This window comes from Mastomys coucha, unplaced genomic scaffold, assembly GCF_008632895.1.
Source record: "Mastomys coucha isolate ucsf_1 unplaced genomic scaffold, UCSF_Mcou_1 pScaffold22, whole genome shotgun sequence".
NCBI lineage: Eukaryota > Metazoa > Chordata > Mammalia > Rodentia > Muridae > Mastomys > Mastomys coucha.
In genome coordinates, this window is record NW_022196905.1 from 261,934,141 (window position 1) to 261,951,099 (window position 16,959).

Sequence of the window (16,959 nt, forward strand, 5' to 3'; positions counted from 1 at the left end):
AAAAAGAAAGAAAGAAAGAAAGAAAGAAAGAGAGAAAGAAAGAAAAAAAAAACCAGTCAACTACTTTGTAGGTAGGTGTGCCCCAACTGAAGGGTGACAACTGGTCCTCTGCTGTGTGCAAGCCATCTTCCAAGAGCACAGTGCAAGGTCCAGTGAGCGCTGAAGGAAGGCCTTTGTGGCTAAGCAGAGAAAGGGTAGTGGGCCAAGCACAACCATGGGCACGCCTGACTCACAGGCTGCTGTGTGCATGGGGGCAGCTGTTAGAATCTGGGTCATGAAAGCGCTCGTTTCCCTTCCCTCCTAGCCTTCATGGCTGCCCTACGTGGGTCCATTGCTCCTGTGCCTGTCTCAGCAAGGGCCACAGGCCTTTAGACCCTGGCAGGAGGTATTGAGTAGAGGCTTCTGTTAAAGCCTTAGATTAATAAGAGAATTTTCAGTGTGCTCAGAATCATCCTAACAGGCTGTCCTAGCCCAGCTATCCTAGCCTTCTGCTGTGCTCATGGGGTCCCCAGTTGCAAGGGTGACCACACTGTGCTGTAGAGCTGTGCTTGGCCCCTGCAGGGACCTCCCAGTGATGCCCTGACCTTTCCTGCCTGCCATTTTGTGACTGGCCCATCTTCCCCAGCCATACTGTAGTCACCTTGTTTTCTCTCGGCTGATGAGGTTCCTGAGGAGCCAGCATCTGGGGCTCCTTACCCCACTTCCCTTGTTGCCCTTGGGCAGGCTAGTAGTCAGCACGGCTGACTCCAGATCCTTATGTGCAGTTTAGGACCCAGAGCCTGAGTTCCACTCAAAGGCTGCCTGTCCCCAGCAGTTAGGAGAATGGGTAGGGACAGCTGACAAGGGCTGGAATCCCACAGTGTCAGTTAACTTTCATTTCTGACACCTTCCTTCCCTCCTTCCTCCTCCCTCCCTTCCTTCCTCTCCTCCCCCCTTCTTTCTTTTTTTTCTTTCTTTCTTTCTTTTTTTTTTTTAATTTTCAGGCTGAGTCCAGTCAGCCACGGAAACACAATTGCCCTCTTCTTCCGGTCATTATTGCCAAATTACACCACAGAGGTATGTTGATTGAGCACATTGGTCTTTCCCCTCCCAAGTTAATATGGGCACATCCGGCTCAGGGTGGAGGCAGAAGCGGGTGAGACTGTACCTGCCTGTGGTGCCATGCTCACAAGTGGGGACTTGGCCTGCTGGAGTTGCGTGGCCGCTGTAAGGTGAGTGGTGTGGACTGAGGTCGCTCAGCATCACGGTAGGTTGGCTTTGGCTAAATGAGCACATCTGGCTTTCTAGAGCTGCTTCTTCTTCTGGGCAGGGCCTTTGGGGGAGGGGACAGGCTCAATCTTGGGGCCTGAGTTGCCTCAGCCGCTGAACCCAGGATCTCAAGTCTATCCAGACAGTCCCCACTTAGATGTGTCTCATTGTTCAGGGGGAGAGGCTGGAGGAAGGAGTGGCCGGGGGTCCGAACCGCAATCAAGGCTTGAACAGGCTGATGTTGGCCGTCCGTGACATGATGGCCAACTTCCACTTCAACGACCTGGAGGTGCCTCGGGAGGACAATCCTGAGGGCGAGGGGGACTGGGACTGAACTGTCCAGATGCTGTGCCCAGAGCCGTGCAATCATGTTCCTGATTTCATTTCTGGTTGGAGTTAACCAGTCCCGAGTAGAAATGCTGACCATGCCATCACGCGTGTCTTTTGTTTTCCCTCTGAAGGGAGTGGGTTATGCTCTGTGAGTGAGCTTCCTCCAGTGTCCTCAGAAACAGTCCAGAAGTAGGGAGCCCCATACTGAATGCACCCTACCGTGTGCCTCACACTTCAAAATTTGTAACATGGGCGCAGAGAAGGGTTGTTCAAGGGTCTGCAGTACCAGGATCCTGTCTGCTCCTTGCTAGAGGGCACTGAACCTTCCCAAATGCTACACCCAGCATGTTTGCAGCGCTGAGGTCAGACCCAGGGCCTGACACACCCATCTACCACCGAATGACAGTCCCAGCCTAGGACGCTTAGTAGAAAACTTGGAGGGCTGGAAATGTGTTTCAGCTCGTAGACTGTTTGCTTAGTGTGCACAACACAAACCAGTGGTGTTGGTGTTCATGTGTGATCTCAGCATTCAAGCAGAGAGAGGGACATGAGGGTTACAAGTTCAGGATCCCCCTTTGCTACATAATGAGTTCAAAGCCAGTCTTTGTTACATGAAACCCCATCTCAAAAGAGATGCATGAGGAGCCTAGAATTGAAAGAGAAGTCAAACAAGTTTGAGGCAGGAAAATGTCCTTAGCAGGTAAGGAATACTTTACAGAGATTAAAGGGATCGAGGGATGAGTTGGGAACCCTGACCAAGAACCCCAGACCAATGCAGGGACAAAGACCACCAGCTAGGGAAGGCCAGAGGTCCGTGTCTCATATGCTGTCTGTTTGTGGAAAGGTCCAGGCTACTGAGGTGTTTGAAGCTGTGTCAGGTATCTCCAGGCAGCACTGATGGTTTGCACCCCAACGGAGCCTGGAAGAGGCTCTAGTCTGTGGAGCAGGATCTTAGCTGTGCGATGGCCAGCGAGGACCTCCTAAGTCTTGGTCCAGTGGTACCTTCCTGGGAGTCTACATGTTTCAGACAGCACTGGATGACTTGGTATGGAGTAGACACAAATAAAGCATGCTTTAGGAATTTCCCGCGCCATCCAAATGGCTCAGTAAGTAAAGGTACTGGCTGCCAAGCCTGGTGACCTGAGTTCAATCCCCAGGACTCATGGTGGACAGTGAGAGCTAACTCTTGTAGCTTGTCCTCTGACCTCCACACATACACTGTTGGCATGTGCACACCTACAGAAATACACCCAAGAAATGGAAAAGGGACAGCTTGAGGCTAAAGCACTATGAAGACTGTGAACTTCAACACACATGGTGGGTGGCTCACAACTACCTATAATTCCAGCTCCAGCATACAAACATAAGGTCTTACTAGGTGCTCTGGGGCAAGGGGCCCTGGATGTGACTGAGCAGGGGCCCAGAGCACTGCCCCTTCAGTGGATCATCATCGGGAAAAGTGTTGAGGGCTGACTTGTACTCATCTATAGTCAGCCTAATGTCATAGCCCATTTCTAAGTTGGCCATTTGCAGGAGGGACTCCGTATTCAACGTACATGCCTGGTAAGAGGTCACAGGTCACAGGAATTGGTGCTGCATCTCTGTTTTTTCTCCAGCATGAATTGGCAAGGCCATGAAGTCTGGATACAGGCTCCACTACTACTGCTTGTGGGTCAGCGGGGGCCTGGGGAGGGCAGGCCTGAGGGGCATGGCTCCCACCAGTTATCTCACCTACTCCTGGGTTTGGTGGGAGGGTTGCTGCTGAGATGGTCCTGATTCAATGTGTAAATCCCAGTTCCCAAGTTGGAATGACATGTGGTGAGTCTAAGCTAAGGGGAGGAGGGATTGCCTAGGAATAGGCATGTGTTCTGGAAGTGACAAGCAAGCACAGAAAACCTGGCATCCTGCCTCTTCCTTTCAGCAGCTGTAAGTCCATCCAGATGAGGGTGAGACATCTGGAGCTGCAGCAGCTGTTCTGCAACCACGTGACAACGAATTCCAACATGAAGAGCCATGCTCTAGGACCAGTGAAGCAGAGGATACCTAGGCCTTCCGGAATGTTCCACCTCCAGGCCTGTTTCCTGAGAGGCCATCAAATGATCAGCTTCCGAAGTGTTGCTTAGACTTTCAACTGAATCCATTTCTAATGGTGAAAAATAAAACCAGTCCCCCACACCATCTGTGGATCATCATCGGGAAAAGTAACTTTCTGAGACGGAGTCTCACTGTGTAGCCTGTAGTGGCCTGGAGCTTGCTCTGTAGACCAGGCTGCCCTTTACTCTGTAGACCAGGCTGGCCTCGGAGATCCACCTGCCTCTGTCTCCCAAATGTTAGGATTAAAAGAGTGCACTACCACACCTAACCTGCATGTCATCTAAACAGCTTTAAAGTCTGGCCTGTCACCCAGGTAGGGGTGATAGTGTATCCCGCTCCTCCCATTCCTCCCTGACCCCTCCTCAGTCTCTCAAGAGGTGCCTGCCTATGTGTTCCTGTGCAGAATTGTTGGTCATTTGTGCATTTTCATGTAGTCAGGGTGAAAGCCTGTTTGCTGCCTCTCAGAGAAAGTTCAGAAGAAATGAAAGACTTTGAAACAAAGACATGTTGACATGGCCTTTTTAACTTTGTGTGTGTGTTGCGGGGAGTGGGGTGGGGAGTTGGTATTTTGCTGGAGTGTGTGTGTGCACCATGCACACGTCCACAGAAACCAAAAAAGGATATACAAAACAGCTGTTGGGTCCCTTGGAACTGGAGTCACGATATTCCTTTTTCCTTCCTATTTTGGTTGGTTGGTTGGTTGGTTGGTTGGTTGCTTATTTTTCGAGACAGAGTTTCTCTAGCTCTGGCTGTCCTGCTCTCCTGTCCTGAAACTTGCACTGTAGGTGAGGCTGGTCTCGAACTCACAGAGACCTGCCTCCTCTGCCTTGTGAGTACTTGGATTAAAGGCATGCACTACCCTGGCCCAGCTATCACCAACATTTCTTAGTCACCTTGTAGATGCTGAAAATCAAACTTGTGTCCTCCGGAAGAGCAGCCAATGCTGTTCACTACTGAGCCATCTCTTAAGCCCCAGGCATGGGCTTCCTGAGAATCTGATGACCTGTGTAACCAGAGCCAGAAGGGACTTGTTCACATTGCGTGAGGGCTTTCCAGATCTCGTAAAGATAGCACTGAGCCTCTCCCCAGTAGAATGTAGCCTGTTCTTTTCCCTCATGGAGAACACCCCCCCCCAGCCCCTCTCCAGCCAGTCTGTAGTACTCTGCTAAGTAGGTATTTGCTCCTGTTTGCCATTTGTCATGTATTTCTCCCAGGGCCACTGAGAAATCAACCTTGAAGTATGAGGCTGAGGATATTCTGGCCCCACCACAGCAGAGCACAAGCTGGCTTTCCCAGCGCTGCTTTACTGTTCCCTCCTCTGGAGGTTCTAGCGGTTTACTGTCACCATCAAATGAGTCCCACGGCATGCATGGTCACCCTCCTCTTAACACTCATCAGCAGGGGCTTGCCAGGGAGGATGTGGCTGCCTCCACCAGGACTGTTTGGTTCTTTCTCCCTTTGAAGTTAAGATTGTCTGGAGGGTGAACTGTGGTTGTCTCAAAGAGTTCATTCTGAAGCCAGAAATACCAACATCTCTGAAATGCAATGGCACAGGAAGTTAGGGCAGGGGACACTTGGTCTTTCATGTCCCAGAAGTAAAAATTGGCCTGCAGTTACAGGATGCCTAAGCATCATGTGGCTTCAGAGGCTAGACCCACAAACCTCCACAGCCATGGCTCTGGCAATCCCATCAGACCTGAGACCTTCTCCACTAGAAGCAGAATAAGATGCAAATTGTAGGCAGCAGACAGCTGTGTGAATGTGGCTGTGTGAGCCCTGCCTCTGCAAGCTTCTGTGGAGGCGTGGGACACTGGGGACACCCAAAGTCCCTGTGTCATCCTCTGCCCCTGTGACCCAGGATGCCTGAGGGTGTGAACAGTTTGTGTAACAGGTCCACCAGTGTGGAAGGTGGTTTGGCTAGATCTACTAAAGCTGCAGATAGACCTGCATCGTGCCTGCAGGGTTGTACTGCTAGGTATCATTCAGCATAAGCACATGCCTGTGTCTGCCAGTGTACCGCAAGACCCACCAACAGCTGGTCATGAGGAGGTTGGCCACAGGCATCCAGCATGGTGGACATGGTGGACGATGCACAATCTGAATGTTTTAATCACCCAAATAACAAGGTGACTTAGTGTGAACAAAGTATAAACTGGAAGATTCTGTTCTATATATATAATGTTCCAAGACAATTAATTGATAGTCCTGAGGCCCAGGGAAGGCCCAACATAACTCTGGTGTAAGTTGTATCTTATTTATTGATCCAGGAAAGTAGACCTGACCATGCTTGACTTGGAGGGAGTCACTTCTATTTGTCATTTACTGCTTGGTTGTTAAATAGGTAAGTGGAAAAACGTAAGAAAAGGCCAACTTCTATTAATGGATGCTTGTATAGCTCACATTTGCTCTGTGACTTGGAACCACTTTGTGACCTGACATTGTCAGAGTTGACAAGAGAAGGAACTGAGTCCTAGCTGGACATGGTCATGCACACATGTAATGCCAGCACTCTGGCAGCAGAGGTAGGCAGGTCTGTTTCAGGTCAGACAGGGTTACTTCAGACATGACTTTTAAGGGGACTGTTACACTGAAAGTGCCCTACAGCTAAGCCCTACCTAGCTCCACTGCTGTCTTTTTGTTTTGTTTTGTTTTGTTTTGTTTTGTTTTGAGACAGGGTTTCTCTGTATAGTCCTAGCTGTCCTGGAACTCACTCTGTAGACCAGGCTGGCCTCGAACTCAGAAATCCGCCTGCGTCTGCCTCCCAAGTACTGGGATTAAAGGCGTGCACTACCACTGCCCGGCCACTGCTGCCTTTCTTAAGTTATTCTCGCCTCTATGTGGAAGGGGACATCCTGTGCTAATGAGACAGCATTGGATACCATGGAGAGAGCCCCGCAGCAGCCAGAGGAGGGTTCATACCAGCACTGGGTGCTGTCCTGACCACTATGAATAGTCACATGGTCAGCTGCTGGCCCACAGAGGCTGGAGACAGAGATCTGCCCTGATGTGGTTCCTGGCTCCAGGGCTGGCATGTGCTCCACAGCGGAAATGAGACTCCTCAAGGGAAAGGTTAGGGGGTGGGGGGGGGGGGGGGGGGTGAGAATAAGAAGATGGGGTGTGACTGTGACCAAAGCACGCTGGTAAATAGCCTCAGGATCCCCTCTAGTCAGTCAGCTCCCAGAAACTGAGAAGCTTCCTACCACACCCAGAACTGTAGCTAAGGGAGGCTTTAGCAAGCTTGGGGCCTTGGGGGACATAAGGTAGCATCGGCCCTGCCAGAGCTCATCTGAGCCCCTTGATAGAGAGAGGGCTCTTTCCTGCCATGGCCTTGCCTGTAGTTGCTGATTCTCAAAGTTCTTGGTCCAGCCCCTAAAGCTACTTTGAAGTCAGCATCTGAGTTGCTGCCATATGAACACATCTTCAGCTTTAGGTAAAACTGTCACTGCCATTGGCATGCTGCTTCTAACAACGGAGAGTAGGGGTGAGGGTGGGAGGTAGGGGTGCCTCATTCACAACCAGTGACTGCCCGAGGCAGTGCAGCAGGGGAGAGAAAGGTTTCAGACAACTCAGGAAAGTGGTTTTTTTTTTTTTTTTTTTGAGGTGGGTTTGGAGCTTTTGGTAGGGCTACACAGAACAGGTTCTAGAGAGGCTGGAGGCCTGAAATGGTTTGGCAAGTCATAGGGGCTTTGAACACAAGAGGGGGATGCAAGACCCCGTGTTGGAGCCTAAAGCTGCTTTTCCGGTTTCTCTGTGCTGCCTCTGCCCCTTAGAGGCAGCTTCAGGAGCTGGGGCACTTACACATCCCTGGCACATGCCCATCATGTGGCCACCCTCAGGAGGAGGGGCTCCAGGGAAGAGTTAAAAGATTTAAGAGAAAAGCTCCATTCTTCCCCAGACCCCAGCCTACCCTGGCTTGCTGAGGCAGAGGACCAGACAGATATCAGAGGCAAGTATCCAAGAAGCTGGGAGGTGTCAAGTTTAGAAATGTCTCTACCTGAGCTGATTGGGAAGAGACAGGGGGAGCAGCAGAAGGCTACGCTCCCTCACACTGGCAGGGAGACTCGATGAGCAGAGCTCAGGGTCCTAGCCAGGAAGTGTCTAGACTCTGCCTATGCCATGCTTAGGGTGACCTGTCCAGACAGAAAAAGCGCTGAGTGTAAAGGAAAGTCTGCACGTGCCTGTATGGAAAGAGGCAGGTCTGAAGGGTGTTGGGGACCCCTGACAACAACATGAGCTTAAGTCAGAAGCTGGGAGGCTGATACCACCTGGAGCTGCAGCCTCCACGGACTGCTTCCTACTTCCAGAACAAGACTATGCCCACTCAGGGGCCCCAGAAGAGGCTTCTGGGCTCTCTCAACTCCACCTCCACCACCACCCCTCACCTTGGACTGGCCACCAACCAGACAGGACCTTGGTGTCTGCATGTGTCCATCCCAGATGGCCTCTTCCTCAGCCTGGGGCTGGTAGGGCTGGTGGAGAATGTGTTGGTCGTAATAGCCATCACCAAAAACCGCAACCTGCACTCTCCCATGTATTACTTCATCTGCTGTCTGGCCCTGTCTGACCTGATGGTGAGTGTAAGCATCGTGCTGGAGACTACTATCATCCTGCTGCTGGACGCAGGCATCCTGGTGGCCCGCGCGGCGTTGGTGCAGCAGCTGGACAACATCATTGACGTGCTCATCTGTAGCTCCATGTTATCCAGTCTCTGCTTCCTGGGCGTCATTGCCATAGACCGCTACGTCTCCATTTTCTATGCACTGCGTTATCACAGCATCGTGACACTGTCCCGGACACAACGGGCCATCGTGGGCATCTGGGTGGTCAGCACCATCTCCAGCACCCTCTTTATCACCTACTACAAACACACAGCCGTCCTGCTCTGCCTTGTCACCTTCTTTCTAGCCATTTTGGCACTCATGGCGATTCTGTACATCCACATGCTCACTCGAGCGTGCCAGCATGCTCGGGGCATCGCCCAGCTCCACAAAAGGCAGCACTCCATCCGCCAAGGCTTCTTCCTCAAGGGTGCGGCCACCCTTACTATCCTTCTGGGGATTTTCTTCCTGTGCTGGGGCCCCTTCTTCCTCCATCTCTCACTCATCGTCCTCTGCCCTCAGCACCCCACCTGCAGCTGCATCTTCAAGAACTTCAAACTCTTCCTCATCCTCATCATCTTCAGCTCCATTGTTGACCCCCTCATCTATGCCTTTCGCAGCCAGGAGCTCCGCATGACACTCAAGGAGGTGCTGCTGTGCTCCTGGTGAGCAGAGAAGTGGCTTTCGGCCTCATGGCCAGGGCGCTGGGCCGAGGGTGACAGTGATACCCAGTGGCCTGCATCCTGTGAGACCACAGGTACTCATCCCTTCCTGATCTCCATTTGTCTAAGGGTGGACTGAATGAACTCTATAATAGAAGCACAGAGTGCCTGGGGGAAGGGTAGCTGTGACTGCAGGGCTCACCTAGGGCAGCTACAGGAAGTGGAGGAGGCAGGCATGGGGACTCTAGCCCTGGGCAAGGGTCAGATCGTAGGCTCCTGGAGAGCTTCACCTCTCCCCACTGACAAGGTAACCCCTACTTAGCCTTTCAGGTCTTTCAGGTCACTCAGCCTGGGCCCTCTACTGCTGGGACAGACAGGAAGTCTGTAAGTTAAAAGAATGACAGACAAGATCTAAGGTGGGGTGCTACTCTTTCTGATAGGAGGATTTGTGGCCATGAAAACCCAGCTATAGCCATTCAGTAGGCTGCTTAAGGAAATGAGACCCTTCCTCAACACACAGACCAGAATTGTACAATGCGCATCTTGCACGAGGGATCTACCCATTTGCACAAGCGGGCATGGGACTGAGATAAAGACGTTGTATAGCTCATGGGAATCCCAAGAGGTGGGGATCCAACTTCTCACACCTGCAGGCTTATCACTGACCCCAGCCTGTGGCTCTGAGCCAGGAAGCAGTTGAAATGCTAAGGTCAGATGGAGCCTCTTCACCATCTTCCCCAGCTCTCTTCAGAAGCTGATTGAAGTTTGGGTGAGAGGACAGGGAGGGCAGTCACGTTAGGGAGAAGGGAGTCTCAGAAGCCACAGCTGCCTGCCTGATTTAGGAAACCACAGTCCCAAAGGGCACCAAGTATCCCAGTCAGGCCACCTTGGCTTCCTCTCTATGACTACAAACTCCAGATCAGAGCAAGCAGCTGCAGGTTCAGAAAAAGTTTCCTCTGGCCTCAATGGTGAAAAGACTGTCTTTTTTCAGGCTCCTTCCAGTTCACCCATACACTGTAGCAAGACCACAGCATCTCAGCCCCTGATATGACACATCTGTAACCTTGGCCAGAACCTGTCCCTTTCCTGCCCCCATTGTGTGGCACTTTCACTCTACTTTGAGCTGCCCTGAGGAGCACAGAGGTGGAGAGTCCCTGAGGCACCTGTAGGGTGGACCAGGGGCTGAGCTCTATTTCTATGGGACACTGCCCTTCTGGGAGGAGGTGGTCTCAGTGCTCCGTCAGACTTGGGAAGTATTTAGACAAGGCCTCTCAGGATAGAGGAGAGCTCAGGAGTACCTGAGTCCCAGGAGGGTGGCACCTGGGGTGGACTAAGAAGCTTGTTGCTATGGAGGGGCAGATCCCTGAGCCTTCCTGCTGCTCTGACCTGGGATTCCTGCAGCAGAGTCTATCTTAAGTTCCCACTGATGCTGAACACTCCTTTGTCCTCCTCCTTGGGGTAGCCTCAGTCTGGGGTGAGATGCCCTCAACCATCAAGCCAGGAAATGGCACCAGGCCAGGGTCTAGCCACACTATCAGCTCCAGCCCTGCTGGACTGAGGTTGGAAGCTGGTTCCCGGCAGGGCCAGCCTTTGCTGGAAGACAGGACTATGAGTCAGCCTTTATCCTGACACCATAGCTCTCTGGGGACACTGAGAGCTCTGGCCTGATGTCATCTGTCAGGGAGGCATTTCAGCCCTCTGGATGCTCCCAAGCATCTTCCCTGTCCAGACAAGGAGACAGAGACAGATGCTCACCCAATACTTCTTGAACCAGGCCAGCTGGAACCACAGAAAGCCACATCATGGACACGTTGTGGGGGAGGGGCATCTCTTGAGAACAAAAGACCCATTTCTAAACTTGGCTAACTTGGATGCGTATCCTCAGAGAAAGTTGTGTGAGCAGTTGCTCTATCCAGCACGCAAACTGGACGAAGGCCTCTCCAGGTGTTTTTAGCTTTTTTAGCAGCTCTCGTGAAATGAAATATTCGTGGACCATCCAAGTGTGATACTATTGTCTCAAGATTCTTCCCGAAGAATTCCTGTCACTGAAATATCAAGTAGACCTCATAAGGTGTCACTGATCCTAGATGAATATTAAATCACTGTTGTATGTGAACGCATTGCATGTCCTCCTAACTCTGCTTCCCAATGGGCCCCCCTCCACACACAGTCTCCTTACCTAGGTAGCTCCAGCTCACTCCATGCCCCCTCTTCGCCCTCACTTGTCCCCAAAACGCAAGGGTACCAATGACATCAATGGCTCAGAAAAGACTGTTCAACATCCTCCACTGAGTGGCTTGCATATCCTTATGAAAATTTTCCACAAAAGATATTCATGGAGCAGGGTTACGTGCCAGGTACTGTGCTTCCTCACATCCCAGGTGCATAAGCACCCTCGCGGCAGCCCTTTGTGAAGCCGTGGACTGGTAGCCCTCTCTCCTCCAGAAAACAGCGACCTCAGAGTTTGAAGCTATAATCCACCACCCTCCCGACTAGCGTTCCCAGGTCTGCATAGAGGTCTCAGGAAGGGTTCAGCTTCCCCTGCTTCTTCCACCTCAAGCGACTCAGCAAACTCTGAGAATATGGGTCTTGATTCTTAAAGCACTTGAGAGAAAGAAAGACCCTCCTCACAAAGCTAAAGGGTGGGGATGGGACAGGGACGAAATGGGGAGGGCAGCTACTGGGGTGGGGCAGTAAGGGGCCTGGGTTCTATTGTCCCCAGAGCGGATCGCCCTCCAGTGGCCCCTCCTCCGAAGGCGCGGCCCGACAAGCTCCGCATTGTGCGGGCGGATCTCGATGCCGGTGCTGATGCTGCAGAGCCTGCCGCATTGTGCGGCGCCCCAGCATTGGCCCGCAGCGCTTACATCAGCCAGCGAGGGCGGGGCAGCCTCTTATAAGAGGGCGCGGCGGAGGCTGCCGATCCTCCGCAGCCCGCTGTCCGCCTGCCTTTTCGTCTCTAGCCGCGTGAAGTCAGCATGAGGGAGATCGTGCACATCCAGGCCGGCCAGTGCGGCAACCAGATAGGGGCCAAGGTGAGGCTGAGCCGTCCGGCGTCCTGCGTCCCCACGAGCGACAGCCCCAGGGAGGGAGGGAGAGAAAGGCGGCTTTGGGAGCCGCTAGCGGAACAAAGGGAAGAGCCCAGCCCCTTGCCCGGCTCCTGGGACCCCCGGGTCCCCAATCGGCTCCTCTCAATCGCGTCACTCTGCTCTGCGCCCAGGCTGCAGCAGAAAGCTGGGGGTAATCCTTCTGACTCTCATTTTCATCCATTCTGCGCACCCACACATACCGCGGAACCATTAGGTACAGGGATGTGGTTGGGGGGCGCCGACTGGGCGTGGCCTTCTTTGAGGCTGCCACTTAAGCCTTGAGTAAGATGGGTGTGTCGGGCAACTTTGGGTGGGGCTCTCCCCTAAAACCATAATGACTGTACATGCCTGGATCCCCACTGGAGAACTAGACGGTCTTCAGGGAGCAAGGCCGCCCTCACATCCCCAACCTTGTTCAGCTCACCCCTGTTTCCTTGCCCCACCCTGTTCCTTTGTTGGAGGAGTTCGGCCTGCACTCCAATGACCTTGATCCAGAACTGGACTCTGCAAATCTCGTATCTCTAACTGTGCCCTCCCCAGGCCTCCCAGTCCTCCCAGTCCGGATTGAGCACAGAACAAAGCCGCTGGAAAGATTGCCTCGATTTCCCCTCTATTGTTAGCCTGCCTCTAGGTGTTGAAGCCGAGGCAAAAGAAACAATAAAACAAAAACGGGGGAGGGGAGGGGGGAGGGTTGGTGCAGTGACTCCGCAATCCTGCTATCCTTAGTGAGGTAGCTGTCCTGTTTCCAAGTCCTTAGGAGGCTGTTCCCTACCCAAGGTCACACAGCAAGTGGAAGACAGAACCACTTGATTCCTGCAGAAGCCCAGCCTCGGGTTGGGTTGCGTTTGAGTGGGTGGGGTCAACTACCTCAATCTTCTCCTTTCTGAACTACGGGAAACGGAGCTTTGTCCAGATGGATGCTGGATGTAGCTTAGGGATGGTGTGTAGCTAGTTCCCAAAGGAGGAGGTTGGGTAGACCGGTCCTGGGAGGGAGGGGACGAAGCAGAGAGTACCTCTGGAGGCTGTTGCCATAGAAACCGGGCAGGAACAAAAAAGCTAATTACCACGGGCTGGGCCAGTCACGTGGCTGACATGTAAATTACAAGTTTGGCTCTCGGGTGGAGGTTCCTCTACTTAGAGGGGGAGGGAAAGTGCACCGCGGAGACTCCCTAATCACGGAGGAGACTGCTGCTTCTGTTCTACAAAGGAAATTTGGGCGGGGTTGGGGGGGATGGTGGGTAGGGGGGCATACAGTGGAAGCCTAAGGCTGGAGCCTCAGATCAAATCTGGACTCCTGGGATGATCACTGACAGCTGCCCTGGCCTGAAGGGAGGGTGAGGGCTCATTAATGTGGTCACAGGTGCCAGGCTTTCCCTGAACATCTGCTCCTGAAAAGGCCAGGGGTGAGTGGGGGAGGGAAGGTTTGCTATTGGAAGGCCTGTTTGGTGACCTTGCTGGGACTGTGCTGTATTGTGCTCTCCCGGGGTCTGCTGTGGAGTAACGGCCTAGAAGTCAGGTCCACGCCCAGGCTCCCTGGGATGCACTACGGCTGAAGAACACGCCTGCACACGCCTGCGTGCTAGATCCAGTATGCTTCTCAGCACTGTAGCCTGTACGTTTGTCCATTTTTTAATATTTAGTGTTTTTTAAAATATGAGTCTTTAAATTTTTAATACCAATTCTTTTCTTAAATGATTTATTTATTTTATGTTCTCCATTGCTCTCTTCAAGACACACCAGAAGAGAGCATTAAACCCCATTGCAGATGGCTGTGAGCCACCATGTGGTTGCTGGGAATTGAACTCAGGACCCCTGGAAGAGCAGTCAGTGCTCTTAACCGCTGAGCCATCTCCCCAGTCCATACCAATTCTTTTTAACAATGCGAATAATGAATAAATTTTCTGGAGAGGTATGTCTTCCATTTCCACCGGCTCCCTTTGTAATCAGTACGAGGCGTTTTGACAGGTTCCTCTGCCCTGGAAGATCTCCCAGAAGCTAGACTGAAGGCCCAGGCCCTGTGGGCATTTACCTGCTTAGTGTCTACCCCAGGCTGGATAGACTTCCTTGGCCAGATTTACTTCCTATTTTTGTAGCTGGTTTTAAGATCCGTGCTGGGAGCTAAATGGGGAAAGTTCTTCTTGCCACCTGCAGCAGTTGAGGGAGTGGCATGCAGAACTGCTTTTTTGCGTGTTCGTCTTTGGGTGGTGCCTGTCTTAGCACAAAGGGCCTCCGGCTTCAGAGAGGTGATTGGGTGGAAGTATGGGTGGGGTGGAGACCCAGGAGAGAAGTGTGTAGCCAGGAGAAAATACTTGGAGGCAGCAGAAGGGGGGCATTAGCAATTCATAGGGTTCTCACCCCCTGTGAGTGTGTTAAAGCACCAGGCTGGTGCACTATTACACCTTGTGAAGTGTGTCATTTGGGTGTCACCCTTCTTGAAAGGCTGAGAAAGATGACGGTTCTGGAAGCTGAGTCACTCTCTTCAGATCACACCAAGGATTTGGGCAAGGCAGGAATTTAAGTCTAGGTGTGTGCAGATGTGTCAAGACGGGTGGTGACATGTGCCCCCACCAACAGCTGATGTGACTGGTCCACCCTTTGTTTGCTCCCTTTGTTAGGGTCTGAGATCCTAGATGTATTCTACCATAAAAGGGGTCCCCTAGAAAGTGTCTTTACGGAGTTTCTGTCTACACCTCCTGTCCGTGCCCCATCAGCTGCCAGAACACACCCACCCTAGTAGGAGTCTCTGAAGGGTGTGACCCACTTGAAAGCCAATGGGCCTGGTTCGAAGGGTACTGAGAGTTTTAGGAGGAACTGAACACCTTATGGGGCTCTTGGTCCTATCTTTGGGAGCCACACCTCCAACTCCGCCTCTGCTCTTGTTCCACTACCCCAGGAAGGTCAGCACCTCGGACAGCAGCTCTACGGTTTGCTGACCGGAGCCTGGGGTTTAACTGAGAAAAGCTGATCCTGGATGTGTTTAGATTGGGTTCACTACACCGGGTGGTTTTCTTTTCTATAGTGATGCTACTGAATTCAAATAGTTATATTCATTTACATATTAAATAGTCTATGTGGTAAAAATATTTACTTATAAGTTTTTTTTGTATGTTTTTTTTGGGGGGGTTTCCCCCGAGACAGGTTGTGTGTTATTTTACATAAGCATCTCAGTGTGTAGCTCTGACTAGCCGTGAACTCATGGTCCTCTAGGCTCTGCCTTCTAAGTACTGGTACTACAGCTGTATACTACTAGACCTGGGAAGATTTTATTTTGAATCACATTTTATTATTTGTAATTTACAAACGCAATTGTTGATATATTTCGCATGTAAAAAATCGAAACACTGGCTGCTGGAGATGTGGCTAAAGCACATGTTTAGCATGTGGGAGGCCATTAGGTTTGCTCTCTAGCAGAGCAAACAAGGTAAAAACTGAAATGTCCCGATGTCCCGAGAGCTGGGCATGCTGCTGCACACTCATAGTTCTAGTTACTGGAGAGGCTGAGGCAGGAGGATTGACAAGATTACTTCTTAATTCTAAAAATAAATAAATAAATAAATAATAATAATAATAATAAATAATAATAAAAGGAACACTGTAGATAAGGTATCCTACCATATATTAATTTTAAAATGTATATATTTAATTTAAAAATTGTGTGTGTGTGTGTGTGTGTGTGTGTGTACATGCCTGGTTCAAATACAGGTCAGAAGAGGGTATCAGACCTCTGAAACTGGAATTACACACAGTTGTGAGCCACCGTGTGGGTGGTACTTGGAACTGAACTGAACTTAAGAATAGCCATGTCTCTAGCCCATGGTGCACACCACATGTGTGCACACACACATGCACATACCCATACTTATCCAAACTCAGATACACTCACACACAATTAAAAATAAAATAAATTTTTTTTAAAAAATGTATTTATTTTATGTATATGAGTATACTGTAGCTGTCTTTAGACACAACAGAAAAGGGCATTGGATCCCATTACAGATGGTTGTGAGTCACCATTTGGTAGCTGGGAGTTGAACTCATGACCTCTAGAAGAATAGTCAGTGCTCTTAACCACTGAGCAATCTCTACAGCCCAAAATAAAATGCATGAAAGAGAAGATGAAATTCAGGCCCCTTTGATGAGGGATGGCTTCTGAGATGGGTCCCTCAGAAAGAGTTGTCAGATCCCTGTATGTTCTAGAATGATGATCTGTTTGGACCCTTTTTAGACATTTAAAGAATTTTAATTTTTTTTGAAAGATTAAAAACTTTTATAGCCAGGCAGTGGTGGCACATGCCTTTAATCCCAGCACTTGGGAGGCAGAGGCAGGCGGGTTTCTAAGTTCAAGGCCAGCCTAGTCTACAGAGTGAGTTCCAGAATAGCCAGGGCTATACAGAGAAACCCTGTCTCGAAAAACAACAACAACAGCAACAACTACAAAACACAAAACACAAAAAAATTGTTTTATGAGTATAGGTGTCTTGCCTGTGTGTAGTCTGTACGCCATGTACAGTGCCTGCGAAGGCTAGGATGGGTATTGGATGCCCTGACTCTGGAGTTACAGATGATTGCGTGCTGCCTTGTGAGATTTTGTGAGATTTGTGAACCAATCCTGGGTCTTTTGCAAGAGCAACAAGTGTTTTTTTGTTGTTGTTTATTTGTTTATTGTTTTAAATTTTATTTATTTAATGTATGAGTGCCCTGCTGCATATACATCCACCTGCCAGAAGAGGGCATCAGATCCTCCATAGATGATTGTGAGCCACCATGTGGTTGCTGGGAATTGAACTTGGGACCTTTGGAAGAGCAGTCAGTGCTCTTAACCACTGAACCATCTCTCTAGCCCAAAACAAGTGTTCTTAACTGATGAGCCATGTCACCAGCCCACTTGAAAATATTTTCACTTATTTTTTTTTAAATAAAAGCTAATGTCCACATGACAAA

The 16,959-nt window shown here is 50.8% G+C and overlaps 3 protein-coding genes across 6 annotated transcripts in view; all 3 read left to right on the forward strand.

Annotated features, from left to right (window-relative positions):
- The window catches only part of Tcf25 (transcription factor 25), a 31,779-nt gene extending 27,605 nt beyond the window's left edge, over positions 1-4,174 (forward strand). Inside the window, exons 17-19 of one of the 4 annotated variants that reach the window (XM_031341738.1) lie at positions 984-1,056; positions 1,424-1,537; positions 3,500-4,173. In XM_031341738.1, coding sequence (XP_031197598.1) covers positions 984-1,056; positions 1,424-1,537; positions 3,500-3,508 — 196 coding nt within the window. In that variant the 3' untranslated portion in view covers positions 3,509-4,173. Of the gene's footprint in view, positions 1-983; positions 1,057-1,423; positions 1,680-3,499 lie in introns of those variants that run through there. The other 3 variants (XM_031341737.1, XM_031341739.1, XM_031341740.1) reach the window with 3 other exon arrangements.
- A 3,710-nt stretch (positions 4,175-7,884) lies between these two features.
- Positions 7,885-9,245, forward strand: Mc1r (melanocortin 1 receptor). The gene has a single exon (XM_031341742.1). The coding sequence runs from the start codon at positions 7,986-7,988 to the stop codon at positions 8,937-8,939; it is 954 nt and encodes a 317-aa protein (XP_031197602.1). The 5' UTR covers positions 7,885-7,985; the 3' UTR covers positions 8,940-9,245.
- A 2,585-nt stretch (positions 9,246-11,830) lies between these two features.
- Positions 11,831-16,959, forward strand: part of Tubb3 (tubulin beta 3 class III) — a 9,994-nt gene continuing 4,865 nt past the window's right edge. Inside the window, exon 1 of the mRNA XM_031341741.1 lies at positions 11,831-11,964. Within this exon, the coding sequence (XP_031197601.1) occupies positions 11,908-11,964 (57 nt within the window). The 5' untranslated portion in view covers positions 11,831-11,907. The remainder of the gene's footprint in view (positions 11,965-16,959) is intronic.